This window comes from Pimephales promelas, chromosome 11 (assembly GCF_988280905.1).
Source record: "Pimephales promelas chromosome 11, fPimPro1.hap1.1, whole genome shotgun sequence".
In the NCBI taxonomy this organism is placed as follows: domain Eukaryota; kingdom Metazoa; phylum Chordata; class Actinopteri; order Cypriniformes; family Leuciscidae; genus Pimephales; species Pimephales promelas.
Window position 1 is genome coordinate 16,909,984 of NC_142779.1, and position 16,114 is coordinate 16,926,097.

General features: G+C 35.2%; 1 protein-coding gene across 1 annotated transcript in view; it reads right to left on the reverse strand.

The window, feature by feature from the left end:
• zcchc24 (zinc finger, CCHC domain containing 24) overlaps positions 1-16,114 on the reverse strand; it is a 40,791-nt gene that overhangs the window by 23,867 nt on the left and 810 nt on the right. Inside the window, exon 2 of the mRNA XM_039672297.2 lies at positions 12,623-12,823. Coding sequence (XP_039528231.1) covers positions 12,623-12,823 — 201 coding nt within the window. The remainder of the gene's footprint in view (positions 1-12,622; positions 12,824-16,114) is intronic.

Here is a 16,114-nt window from a genome sequence, read left to right on the forward strand (position 1 = left end):
AACATCCTCACATGCAATATAAACTAAGTACTAGCCGATACTCTTTCTTTATGTGTACAGACATGGCGTAATGACTCAATATAGCCTACTAGCCGAGACTCTTCATTATGTGTGCAGATGTGACGTAATGACTCAATATAGCTGACTAGCCGAGACTCTTCTTTATGTGTACAGATGTGACGTAATGACTCAATATAGCCTACAAACCAAGACTCTTCTTTATGTGTACAGATGAGACGTAATGACTCAATATAGCCTACAAACCGAGACTCATCATTATGTGTACAGATGTGACGTAATGACTCAATAAAGCCGATTAGCCGAGACTTTTCTTTATGTGTACAGATGTGACGTAATGACTCAATATAGCCTACTAGCCGAGACTCTTCTTTATGTGTACAGATGTGACGTAATGACTCAATATAGCTGACTAGCCGAGACTCTTCTTTATGTGTACAGATGTGACGTAATGACTCAATATAGCTGACTAGCCGAGACTCTTCTTTATGTGTACAGATGTGACGTAATGACTCAATATAGTCTACTAGCCGAGACTCTTCTTTATGTAAACAGATGAGACGTAATGACTCAATATAGCCTACTAGCCGAGACTCTTCTTTATGTGTACAGATGTGACGTAATGACTCAATATAGTCTACTAGCCGAGACTCTTCTTTATGTAAACAGATGAGACGTAATGACTCAATATAGCCTACTAGCCGAGACTCTTCTTTATGTGTACAGATGTGACGTAATGACTCAATATAGTCTACTAGCCGAGACTCTTCTTTATGTGTACAGATGTGACGTAATGACTCAATATAGCTGACTAGCCGAGACTCTTCTTTATGTGTACAGATGAGACGTAATGACTCAATATAGCCTACTAGCCGAGACTCTTCTTTATGTGTACAGATGTGACGTAATGACTCAATATAGCCGACTAGCCGAGACTCTTCTTTATGTGTACAGATGTGACGTAATGACTCAATATAGTCTACTAGCCGAGACTCTTCTTTATGTAAACAGATGAGACGTAATGACTCAATATAGCTGACTAGCCGAGACTCTTCTTTATGTGTACAGATGTGACGTAATGACTCAATATAGCCTACTAGCCGAGACTCTTCTTTATGTGTACAGATGTGACGTAATGACTCAATATAGCCGACTAGCCGAGACTCTTCTTTATGTGTACAGATGTGATGTAATGACTCAATATAGCTGACTATATTGAGTCATTATATTGAGTCACAACTCTTCTTTATGTGTACAGATGAGACGTAATGACTCAATATAGTCTACTAGCCGAGACTCTTCTTTATGTAAACAGATGAGACGTAATGACTCAATATAGCTGACTAGCCGAGACTCTTCTTTATGTGTACAGATGTGACGTAATGACTCAATATAGCCGACTAGCCGAGACTCTTCTTTATGTGTACAGATGAGACGTAATGACTCAATATAGCCGACTAGCCGAGACTCTTCTTTATGTGTACAGATGTGACGTAATGACTCAATACTCCATGGGAATTGCAGCATTTTTCAAGCCTTTTTGTTGCAGTTGTTGTTAGTGTGCACGTCTCTACTCCATACAGCAAAATTGACCAGATGTAACATTTCAGTGTGCACAGTTTCAGTGGTGAACTCAAGTTGCGGTCTGCAAGGAGTGTTTTCCATTTAATAAATGCTTGCCTTTCTTGTTCAATTCTGCTCTTGATTTCGACTTGAATATTCCATATTCAAATGTAATATTTGTTAATGTGAAGATGTTAATGTAAACATGTGATGTAATATGAACAATGTGAATATGTCATTTATATATATATATATATATATATATATATATATATGAAGTGTGCAAATATTTTTGGGGGGCCACTAGAGGACCAAGAACTAGACAGATAAAACGTTTCAGAGAAGGGCAGGAGCAGAATAGAAGGAAGATCACAGGTCAGACTGTAAAAACATTCCCATACGGCCCTCCCCCCAAGTCTTTCTCCCTCTCACACCCCCACTACTTCCATGAGCCCTTCCAGCCGCCACAGTGACTCAACACAGGCCTTCCCGCTCGCTACAAGAGCCTCTCTTGTGCTCAAGAACCAGTCCACCACAGAATGGGTTTAACTCATTCTTACAACATCAAGAAGTCATTTCCTGCATTAAAACAAAATAAAAATAAACACTCAAACATATCTGTTCTACCACATATCTGAAAATATTTTAACAAAAATCCACAAATAAATTTGAAATTCAGAGTTGGTTATTAATTAATAAGAATAAAATAGTAGATAAAGAATCTGCCTAAATATTCCCACCCCTAAGACAGCTGTTTTTCCTGATCCTCCATAATAACAAACAGACTCTTCTGCTAGTAGAAGATCTGTCCAACCAGAGATTGCATGTACTGTGATTAAAAAGAAAGAAAGAAAAAAGATCTGTGGTCCCCACTTGTGCTGTAGTCAGCATCCCACTGGGTGAACAATACGTGCTGACTTCCTGACCCCTTCGTCTGGGGATCCTAAAAACAAACAATGGGACCCTTAATTAACATCGGCCATTCCCAGCACTAGGCCCTTCCTGACGGTCCCGATTCAGACCTGAACACAAAGCTTGCTGTGTTATTCCTCTGACACCATCTACTGTGCTTGTGTGCCTTGCTTCTCAGTATGAACGCTGCCAGTTAGGCCTTAGTAATGTTCATTTTAAACAGAAGAGAGAGAGAGAGAGCCATCAACCCTTTCACATCCTGAGGTCAAAATATGAGCGACGGCATTCAGACTGGAATCTAGTGACACTGGTGAGAGGGATGGATCAGTCAGGGTTATCTGTTTATGATACCAGATGGGCACATGGCTGTACATTATCTTTTCTCCTAAGCGGGGCAGGATGTGTTTCCATGTTAGATAAGGACAAACAAATGGCCGTTTCACTGAAGTTATTAGGTTGGTACAATGTAATCAAAGGAACTTGTGGATTGTTCATAGTCTTGTAACAACAAACAACCTCTTGGTAACAATACCAATGACCTTGTGCAGGTTTACGGTGGCATTGTCTATGGTTTAAAAGCTGGTGGCACACAAGAGTGACTTTGAACAATAATTCAGAAGGTGACTTCCTGTCACTAACCATTGGAGAAATCCTAAATGCTCACATCAAGTTAAAGGTATAGCTCACCCAAAATGACTGTCATTCTTCTGCAGAACACAAAATAATATATTTTGAAGAATACTGTTAAAACAGTTTTGGACAGATATATCGGCAGGCCGATATTAGGCATTTTCCAGGCTATCGGTATCGGCAGTTATAATGGCCGATAAATAAATATTTCAAAAATAAAATAATAAACATAATAGTTATGTTGCGTTGTTACAGTGTAGTTTCTGACTGTCCTTTTAACTTTTAACAATGTGACTGAAGTATTTCTTTAATAGCGCGTGACAGTTATAGCAATGAGACGTATCATCTCTCCATGGCCTGCTACATTGAAAATGTATGTTTTACAATTTGCAGTATGACGTTATCCATTGCTAAATTATGGCTCACCATAGACTAGCTAACCACAAAGCTAGCTAATCCCACTATCATCAGTCTGTTCTGTTGTGACAATAAAAGAAACAAGTTTCTTTTTAAAATGCATTATCATATTATTTTAGTTAAAACTCATAAATAACTAAAAATAACTAATGTTAGGGAAATCTGTTAATGTTTTGTTGCGCGTTTCTGAAATAATATATATATATATATATATATATATATATATATATATATCGGAATATCGGATTTTAAAACCAACAAATATTTGTATCGGTATCGGCCTTCAAAATCCTTTATCGGTCGGGCTCTATTGGTTACTTTTGAATTTCATTGTATAGGCAAAAAAAATACTGAGGTATTTCTCAAAATATATTTTTGTTCCACAGAATAAATAATAAAATAAAATAAAAAAAGATTTAGAGGTTTGGAATGACATCAGGGTGAGTACATTTTTTATTAAACATTTTGGGTGAACTGTGCCTTTAAGAGGCTGGTCTCAAAGAGAAAAAGCCCAGAGAACAGAATACAACTAAAAACAAAATCTCCAAGTCATAACTAAAAGGGCAAAATCTCCAAATCATAACTAAAAGCCCACAAATCAAAGTTCATCATGTCCTTTTTTACCAGCACAGCAGATTGTATAACATTAGCTTTGACATCCACTGCTTATATTTGTTTTCTTTCATTAACTTTTGGCCTCACAAGACCAGACATAACCACAACCTCTCACTGAGAAATTATTGAAGGATTTAAATTTATGAAGGATTCTGGACAAATTAAAGTTAATGAAAAGATAATTATGATGGATTTATTAAATAATTACACTCAAAACTCTAGTCCACATCAGTGAAAGTCTGAATGTCTTAGTCTCTTTATCCAAGCAATATACCCCATCAGCACAAAGCAGGAATCACTGTGATTGTTTTGAGGGTCTTTTTAAGACTGTCGCCATTGTGCCCTTTAATTTGTCCTCATGAATCTCTCTGACAAAAGCCTGTTTAAAAAAAAAAAAAAAAAACAGAACAACTCTGAAGCAGAACACCAGTCACATTTGTGGCTTTCTCATTTCTTAATATGACAACAGATCACAACTCTCACTTGAAGAGATGTTATCATTATCCGCCTCCGATTGTTGACATAGAAGACTCATGCAAAGGGACATCTACAGGGCAGAAAGAGGGAGGCACTTTAATGTCGTATCAGCACAAATCAGAGGAAGAGTGCTATTCTCTGTGCACAGAACACAAAGCAGCTGGCAGGAAACCCGCTTTTCATATTCTTTTACTTTGATTTCCGTTTTGAGGAAGTGTGCTAAGTGTGCTCTCCCTGATGCTGGCCTTCATCAGCTGACTGTTTCCAATTCCTGACAAGGACTTCTCTAATTGTACCAGCAATGAAACTGTTGCTTAATTAAGACACATATATATATATATATATATATATATATATATATATATATATATATATATATATATAAAAGAGGCACTCTTTTCCACACCCAATCACAGCCTATTGCACTTCCTATAAGTGCACTTACATTTAAAAATATAATTTATAAATATACACTACTGTCCAAAAGTTTGGGGTCAGTAAGATTTTTTAGAAGAATCTTATACAAAGCAAAGATACATTTATTATATATCAAACACATTAAAAAACAATAATATTGCAATATAGGCTAATTATTTTCTATGTTAATATAATTTAAAATCGAACGTATTCCTGTGATGGCAAAGCTAAATTTTCAACATTATTACTCCAGCCTTCGGTGTCACATGATCCTTCAAAAATCATTCTAATATGCTGATTTTTTTATGTTTATGATTTCAATATTGTTTTTATTTTTTAGTGTCAATGTTGTGCAAACAGTTGTGGTGCTTAATTGTGGAAATCGTGATACAAAAAGAAAGTCCAAAAGAATAGCATTTATTTGAAATATTTTGCAACATTATAAATGCCTTTACCATCCTTGCTGAAAAATAGTGTTACCGGCCCTTTAAAATAAACTTCTTCTGACCCCACATTTTTGAACAGTAAAGTCATTAAATTGACTTATTTTAAAAGTAATTATATTATTAGTCAGTGTCAAATCAAATGAATCATTGCAGTTCAAAATGGTTTTTACTTTTGTAAATAATTATGTTGTACATAAAAACACATGTTTTGGACCATGCATGTGCGCTAACTATCCATTGCAACATCAGACTGGTTGATTCCCAGGACAGCCGATTGACAGGCTGTGAGAAACACTGAGCAGCTGGTCTGGACAAACATGAATGCAAGCAGAGTTATGAAGCAACATCACAACCAAATTCATTTACTTAGTGTAGTTTGTGTACAATAACATACATTTCTGTAGAACAAACTTTGGAGCTGGGTTTATTTATAATAAATGCCAGTAAACTCAAGTCAATGTCAAGCATACTTTCTTTTTTTCAGCAGAAATATATGATCCCTGTCTGATGCAAACACAGAATCTAAATAACACATGTAGAAAATTCACACGCTATAGTAATGGGACAAATTGTTTTTCAACAGAGCAGTAAAGAGATTTGTTTTATGAAAGGCTCTAAATTCCAAATAAAACTCTTACAAGTCGAAAGTTAATGGTTTCAATAAATCTAAATACTTATTACTGACAGTCAGTTTAAGTTGGATTTCAAAACTGAAAAGACTTAAAAAGAAGGACTATAAAGCCAAACATTTTTTTAAGCAGTTTCACATCATAATGCAACATTTCAAGCAATGTTTGACGGCATGTTTGCGTTCAGAAGGGAATCGAATTCGATCATATTTCTCTCTTGATTTATACATCTGCCTGAAATTTATCCTGAAAACAGATTAATATACAGTGTACAACAAAATGCACACTTAGTTGAGTCAGCAGAGGCCATAATAGTCCTGTGATTTATGCCATGTCAATGAATATGTGGCTTTACAAACAATCATTAAAAGTTTTCTAGCATTCTCAGAGCAACAGAACTGTCAAATGACCAAATATGCACTATATATTACAAGGTATTGTAACTATAAATATATTCACACCTCATTACTTTGGCCTGATTGAAAATGAACTTGCCTATGTATGTGGTTATTTGTTTCTATCAAGAAGCAGGAAATGCATTGTCATTTTGGTTCCCTATTAGAAGCATGTTTATGTAATTATCTCAGCAAGAGACTGAGAAGGTGACTGTCTCCTAAGAGCTCAGTGATTGCCTCTTACATCAGAGTGTTTTCCTTTCACAGGCGGGACTGGAGCAGCTGTAATGGACGTGTCTCAAACAAAGGTTTCTTGTCAAATGAAATTACACAACCCCAGGCTAATGTTTACAATTTCACTATCTTACATAATGATAACAGCAACAACAAACAAATCATGAAAGCTTTATCACTCTGACCAACGACAGACAAACTGCTCTGTGAAATAAACATGCAAGTTCAAAAAGGTTTTCGCTTTGGTAGTAAAATGTAAGTTGTCAAAAGGTGAAGTGCTAAGGTAGATTTCCCCATTTGTTCAAAATAGCCTCCAAAGTGTTGAATCTGCCACCTTTAAACAAAAGACTAAAGTGGCATGAAACACCTCGAGGAACTAAATAAGGACAACATATCTATTATGTTGAAAACAAAAAAAACACGTGAATGAAAGTTGCATCACAAACAGCAAATTTCCTGATTCGTTTAAAAAAAAATGACTGGAAAAATATAGTAAAAATAACTATACAATAACTAACTATACTGACCTCCAGTATTACAATAAAATTAAATATGTAAAGTGATCAGTTGACTTAACTTAAAAAAAGCAAGGAAACACGTTGCCTTAATATTATTAAATAAAAGCCATACGTAACTGGAAAAAAATTAACTTAAGTTATGAGGAATTGTAAAGTTCACATAACAAAATTTTTTCAATGACGCATTAAGTTTATTTACTTACTAATTTAACTCACTTTTTTTAAGTAACTGATCTCGTTTTACACTGAAACTGGCTTACAACTGTACAAAGCTGAGCAAAAAACTGAACATCAGGACACTGGAGAAAGACGAACAGGCTATATTTATATATACACACACATTCCAGTGCCATGATTACGATTTGAACAAGAGATGTATTATGTCAAAAGAATAATGAGAGCGCTGTATGAAACCAATGACATCCATGTGTTTTTGATTAACATAAAAAAATCTACAATTTTCCCATCAAAGGATATGAAGGCAACAACAGACCCTAGCTGAGTATAATCTACTGTATCTGTCTCGTCGCTGAAATTCGTACAAATATACTATGCAGTATAACTATTGTCAACAAAAATACTGACAAAAAATATCATTAACAAACTGTGCTTTTTGTTTTATAAAGACAACACGGAAAATGCACATCCTGAACAACTTCAACACTGTAAAAAAATATTGTTGGTTTAACTTAAAAAAATAAGTAACCTGGTTGCCTTAACATTTTAAGTTCATTGAAATGAAAAAATTGAGTTAATACAATGAAGGAGATTGATTTAATCATCAGAAACTCAAAATATTATGTTATCTGAACTACAGTCATAAATTATCTAAGTTGATTTGACAAAAAAAAATGCAAATCATGAAAATATTTTTTTACGTGTTTTGCAACGTCTAAAAACGCAAAAATGCGTTCTGTGTGAAAGAGCCCTAACACTGTATTTTTTAACACGGAAAATCTAGAAAGAATCCGATTGTTTCAAATAATTCACTACAGTAATAGTCAATAATGATTGCCTTGATACGGCTGTGTAAGCTGAAGCTGATCAGTGTATGATTACCAGTAAAGTGTTCGCACCTAATGGATTAATCACATACATACACAACATAAACTAAATATTACATTACATCAAATGTATAAGATCAAAACATATTACAACAAACGCACAAGTCAACATGAACTAGACATGCCAGATTACATGCTAGTCAGAATGTGTTAGTCACGTTGTGTGATTACACCCTTTCCCCAAGACACTTAAAACGGACAATGAACAACTAAAACATAAAGAATTCACAATATTAGAGTTCCTTTTGTTATTTTAGCAGCTAAGCTGTGATACATTACTCAACTCAATATTTTAAATGTTTTAATATATGCTTTAATTTAGCCTAATTTAGCAACTAAAATGTTATTTTCATCGACTAAAGAGGTCCAATTTGTGTAAAACTGGCTGAAAATAAAAATTGATTACATTTAGAATATACTTATTTAAAAAAAATGAACAATAACAGTTGGTTCTGTACAATTATATTGGTTCTGTATGTTGTGTGATTACACCCTTTCCCTAAGACACTTAAAATAGACAATGAACAACTAAAACATAAAGAATTCACAATAGAGTTCTTCTTGTTATTTTAGCAGCTCAGGTTAAGCTGTGATATATTACTCAATATTTCAACTGTTTTAATATATGCTTTAATTTAGCAACTAAAACGTTATTTTCGTCGACTAAAGATAAAAGATAAAACTGGCTGAAAATAAATATTGATTACATTTAGAATATACTTATTGAAAAAAACTGTAAAAATGAACAATAACAGTTGGTTTTGTACGATTATAAAATGTGTTCAAGCATGGATTGAGTAAACAAAACAAAACATCCAGCATCTCTTGTGTTGCACAACGCCACTAACACAACACATCAAGCAGGGAAAATGTAAGTAGGAGACAGAAACATGATTGTTGCCCTGTAGTAATTTATCATACAACAAAAGGCATTCTTTTCTGCACCCTGTACCATGTTTCGGCGATTTCCTAACAAGACTCACATTGATCGGTTTAGGGTGGGAGTCAGAATACTTACTGTGAATGACATCCACTGTCACTATGAGACTGTGACACAAAAAAGGGCATTGGCAATAGGGATGCATTACAGAGGACATGACTCACGAGCTGAGCTTACATGCAGGGACTCTTACGGTTTTGCATGCCGCATTCCAGCGCACACATTTTCCATGAGGAAATCCCACTGCACCTCTGTATGCAGGGCAGATTGACCCTCATCGACTGCAACAATCAGATATTCGACTGGCACATAAACAAGAATTAGGCAACGGCTTTTTGAGGTCACAGGAATTCTGGGTAACGAATGACAGAGCAAAAACATTCCCAATTAGTCGGACTTGTTTACATAACTCTCACTAACTGGCCCTGGGCAGAGCAGCGCTGGTCAAACAGCTGCCTGCTCAATGGTGTTCTTTTCTTTCTAGTGCTCCCTGTGGAGCTCTGCTAGGGCCAGAACCACTTCCCTTAGGTGACACATGTGAGTCTGAACCACACACACCAGAAGACATAACCAACACGCTTCCTGCCCCCACGCTCTTCTCCAACCGAGCCGTGACATTCCCCAATTCCTATCTGGCCGGAATGGCTGTGTTTTGATACTCTGGCCCTGCTCTGAGTGGGGAGCTTGGCCCACTATATCTCTTCTGCTGGGAAACGCATAGAGACCTAGACAGTGCACTGGGAGAACGCACGAGAATGTGATTCTCAGCGCTGGCTTTAGATCACAGGTCCCGCTGTGCCCTGTGAAGTCAAATCCTCAGTGTTTGTGTTGGCACGGAGTATGTAGTCCTCTGGACAGGACAAACCCTTAGTGGGGACCAGCTTACCCTGGAATTCATTTCCTTTGAGATAAGATCAAATTCGCTATGTTCATCATTTTCCAACTGTCCTTTTTGGCGTGAATCGAGGGAGAATCATTGCATCTGGAAGGGTAAATACGTGGATGCGTCGTATGACAAATGGAAAGTAAATCACAGAAAGTGAGACTCCAGGGGGAGGTAAAATGCATTAGTGTTGATTTGAGTAGGTGTGGACACTATCGTGGGACTGGACTTTTCTTGTGTTTCCACTGACATTCACACAAGCAACTGAAATTTAAAACACGACAGTTCTGAAGGTGATTTACAGACCGCTCTCCGGCTAGTTTTATAGCCTGCTGTGTTTTGTCCTAATAAAACTTAACATTTGTTCTTTTAGTATTTGTTTTCCAAGGCTGTACTTTTCTTTAGAAAATGATTTTTTAACTTTAAAAGCGGGGTTGTAGAAAATGTGAGAGGAAAAAAAATATTTCATATTTTTTGTTATGTATTTTAAGGCTGTCAAAGTTAAGTGTAACTTTTAATATCTATTTTCAGGTTTATACATCTAGCATTACTCTAATAGTGTATAGAAAACATATCCACATAATAAAATTGTCAAAATTGTTAAAATGGTTAAAATGCTTCGGCTTCAGTACAGTAACAATGTAAAGGCAATTATTTAATTTTGCAAACATCATGTTGGTTATCTAGGGCTGTCAAACGATTAATCGCGATTAATCGCATCCAAAATAAAAATTTGTGTTTACATAATATATGTGGGAGCACTATGTATAATTATTTTATATATATAAATACACACACATGCATGTACTATATATTTAAGAAATATTTTCATGTATATACTGTATATATTTATATATAAATAGTTTTTTTTTTCTTAAATATACATGTGTGTGTTTATATATATATATATATATATATATATACAAAATAATTATACACAGTGCTCCCACATATATATTATGTAAACACGAACTTTTATTTTGGATGCGATTAATCGCGATTAATCGTTCGACCGCCCTATGGTAATCAACAACTTATTTTTTTTACACACAGTATAAATAAGTATGCATGAAACGATTTGTATTTCATGTATAAAATGCATTATATGTGCACAGTTTGTATATTTTAAGGAGAGGAATCCTCATATTTTGGGGTCCTTAGCATTAGATGTTTGAAATAGCAAACTTATTGGCAATAACAATTATATAACAGACCATGACTGCTATGTTTTCGTAAATGAATCCACGATTACATCATAACACTGGCACAACTACGGTTCAATCCGTTATAAACCTAATTGCACATTAGCAACATTTTCCATCACAAGTCAGGGACAGCAAACATCCTTATAAAAACAAACATTTTCAGTGCACAATGTTGACAACATCAGAGGAAAGTCTGTAAATTACCTGAGCCGAGCTCAAAGAGGTGGAGATATTTTATCATGATAGGACTTTTAGCAGTCTGCAGGGAACTCTCATCATCTTTCATAAAGGGAGGTTTGCCACTTTAATCCCACATCTGGTCTGCATTACCATTCCATGCAGCTCTGACTTGAGTCTGGGGCTCAGGGCCTGAACAAGAACCTCACCCTGTCTCTGTGTCCAAAGACTATAAAACACTAATGGCTTGAAATTAAAGATGACACTGTCTCCTTTACAAACACTTGCATTTTATCTTTGTTTCTGGAACGTTTGCAAGTTTAACATTTTTTTATTCATGACATCAATGTTGGAATGAAGAAAAGATCCAGTTCTCTGATCTGCATTCAAACCGTGCTATGCATTCATGTTTAAAAAGTGAAACTAAAATAGTTTTTTAAAGGAGCATGGATATATGTTTTTCCTTGTCCTGAGGGTTAACATCACTCTGAGAATGCTCTTGCAATAGTCAAAACAAGACAATTAAAGGTCAGGGAGTGGTTTATCATGATTTCCCATCTATTTCCTAGTAAAACTGTGGATTTAAGCACATTTAAATCATAAACTTGTCACCTGTTTATCTTTCAAAACATTCTCACTCTGGCATCTCCAAATTTTGCAGTATTTCTTGTCTCACTGAGTCCATTCATACCACATTAACTTGAACACAAATGTGTTGCCTTGTAAACATATTCTCATGAATCTATGCATAGTTGCATTTCCAAGAACAACAACGGCTAATATCACCTGCAAAAGCCAAAAAGGGGCTAAGAAAAGTATCTGAAAGTGATTGCACGCATCATTTCTTGCTTAGCACATTTTATATGTGATTATTTTATCGACTGATGTCACTGTTGGACGCGAGATAGAAAAATCAGATGATTTCCATTCTTGAAAAAAGCATTGCTCAGTGGCCTTGTGTTACCTCTCAATGCTCAGCACACTAGCTCTCTGAATTAACTAGATACACATGACTAAAAAGACAGAGAGATGCCTGTTTGGCAAGTAGGCCAATGAGGCTACATGTGCCTCTGTCTGCTTACCTGAGGGCAGTCTTTGATATAGTGTCCCTTGTTGAAGCAGAGATGGCACAGGTAGTTTGGTGGAGGTCTCTTGCTGGGCTTGCGTGGCTCAGAGGACAGGGAGAGGTCGGAGAAGTGGTCCGTTAGAGAGTTCAGCCCATCCACTATGTTGTTAAGAGAGCCGTACGGGGACACGCTTTTGTATAAACCATTATTCAGGGCCTGCAAAACATAAAAGGACATCCACAATCCAAAAATTAGTTATCCCAATATGAACACAGAAGCAAAAAATTAAAGAAACAATGTACTTAAAGGGTAAGTTCACCCCAAAATTTTAATTCTCTCATTAATTACTCACCCTCATATTGTTTTAAACCCGTACATCTTCGGAACACGAATGAAGATCTTTTTAATGAAATCTGAGAGCTTTCTGTCCCTTATCAGCAAGGTAACTACCACTTTGAAACCCCAGAAAGGTAGTAAAGACATCATTAAAGTAATGCATATGACTCGAGTACTTTGTTTGGGCAAAACAAAACATAATATATTATTTTAAAAAAACATTAATCTCCAATGTGCATTCACGCAAGAACGTCAGCTCTCATGTCAACACAATACAAAAGCTCAAACAAAGCACTTGTGTCGCTTAATAAAATTGAGGTTAAATCCCTGGAGTCACATGGGTTACTTTAATGATGTCTTTACAACCTTTCCTAACCTTGAAAGTGGTAATTTCGTAGACAGTGAATGAGGGGACAGAAAGCACTACGATTTAATAAAAAAAAAAATCATTTGTGTTTAGAAGATGAACAAACGCCATACGGGTATGGAACAATATGAGGATGAGCCATTTTTGGGTGAACTAACACTTCAATAATATGCTGCTCTTAATTAAATCCAAAAAATAAAAAACAATATCCTTAGTGATGTGGAAATCTTAGGCATATTAACTATATAATGAGACTCCTAATTTAGAATCAGTTCCTAAATTGAGGCAGCATAATCTACTAAAGTCAGTGATAAGCACATCAGTCTAAGATTTGCAAATCAGATTGCTACGTATTTAACCACTGAGAGACGTCAAACACACGCTACTGAAACAAATGTTTGGATGGGAAGATGTTGCTTGAGTGATGTCTTCCTCTGGTTACGGTTTGGAAGGTTATGTTATTGTTGAAGTTTCATGTTGGATAGTCCTGAAACTTTATGTGGCAAGTCCAGATAACTGTCATCTAGTTCTCAGTAAGCCAGGGCAATAAACAGTTTCTGCATATATCTCTCAGACTAGTCTCTTTTCATCAGGTAGAGCAACTCTGGATACAGCAATTAGATATTTATATATATATATATATATATATATATATATATAGCTGTATATGTGGCAAATTCAAATTCCATTGCATATATATATATATTTTGCTGTGCAAAAGTTAATTGCGATTAATCGCATCCAAAATAAAAGTCTGTGTTTACATAATATATTTGTGTGTGCTGTATATAATTATTTTGTATATATAAATACACACACATGCATGTATATATTTAAGAAAATGTGTTATTCATATATAAAATATTTATATGTATATAATATAGATTATGTATTTATAGATGTATACAGAATTTAAGCGCAAATAATTCTTAAATATATACATGCATGCATAGGTATTTATATATACAAAATAATTATATACAGCGCACACAAATATATTATGTAAACACAGACTTTTATTTTAGATGCGATTAATCGCAATTAACTTTTGCACAGCCCTATATATATATATATATATATATATATATATATATATATATATATATTTATTTTGTATTATTTTCGAGAGTAAAAAGAAATAAGAAATATTTCGATGTGTTTATGTTCAAAATAAATTGGCCAATAAAAAGCTATGTCATGTGTCATGAAGCATCTAGCTGCACTGTTATTTTGTCTGTGTTATGACCAACAGATAGTAAACATCAACAAGTAATTCTGAAAAGGCAAATGAAATGCATGGAGTTACTGCACAGCCATGTTTTAAATGCCATGGAAATACAATAATTATGATGGTCAGCATTGCAGTTATGTCTGAATGCGTTCATGGAATTATTATCGACTTTTGTACAATAATGAAACCACAATACTGATTGTAGCTGTCAGAAAGGAATTTGGCTATGTCTCTCCTGAGGGATATGGCCCTCACTCACACACATTTACACCAGGAGGACATCTTTCCTCACCCCTTCACACAGCTGGAGAGACAGCCAGGGGGTCACTCCTAGCCTGTACTACTGCCAGTCACACACACACACACACACACACACACACACACACACACACACACACACACACACACACACACACACACACACACACACACACACACACACACACACACACACACACACACACACAATACTAGTTAACATTTTCCCAGAAAAGTTATGCAAACAAAAATAGTGCAAAAATCTAGTTCCAACCTTCTTCCTTATTTTAAAATATTTTAGTAGCCAGATTGATTTTCGGCCTCACATGGAAAAAAGAACTGTGATAAAACTGAAATTTGTGTAATAAGGGGATTTTGCAAGCATTCTGTGCACTCCACAAGTGAGAAAAAGAAAAGAGAGAAAAAAAGAGGGGGCAGGGGAACAAAGAGAAAGAACTGTTTTTATTAACTCTGATTACAAATGAAGGTTTTGCTGCCCTTCCTCAAACTTTCCACTAAACATCAACACTTTCCTTGTTTCCCTCAGCCACAACACTGTCATTACATCATTAAAAAGAAAAGCTTTACATGTTCACGCTTCTGGAAGTAATTTTCTTATTTAGAAAAATGACCTGAAGAGTACAAAAAGATTCAACAGACTTGTCATAATAACCATTATATTTAAATTTTAAATATTGTCAAAACCATTGTATTTTAAAAGTATAACCTTAATGTAATGATAATTGAAAACCGCACCCATATTCCTGACTTTCTTGACCTATATAATCCCAAAAGTAGCCTACATTAGTCTCAGTCGAATCTTGAAATATTTTTAATTGTAAATGTAAACACTTCCTAGTTCATAATTTTCCTTAAAAATTATGTTCTTCTCATAATCTGGCACTTTTGATAATACAATCAAATCTAGTCGCTCAGGGACAATCACTGATTATATTAACAACTTCCTTTATGTTATAAAATGTAATACAGATCGAGTGTCATGTCTTCAGCAACTATAGCAACATCACAAACGAGCAACATCTTTCATATTCATGACCTCAATTATGGCAGCCCACATTTGTAGGCCTATCTCAAGCATTAATTAAACGGAGACTTCTGGGTTTTTTTTTTTTTTTTTTTTTTTAAGAGTCTTCAAATTAAGCAATAAATTAAATGCAAGTACGTCTTATAATCAAACTATACTTTCATGGATGGCTGCCACATTTGGCTGTCCACGTGCTGTTACAAAACAATAAACTAAGTGTGAAAAGCTGCAAACTGGCACGGTTTTAGTGTGCTTTCAAATACTTAAGGA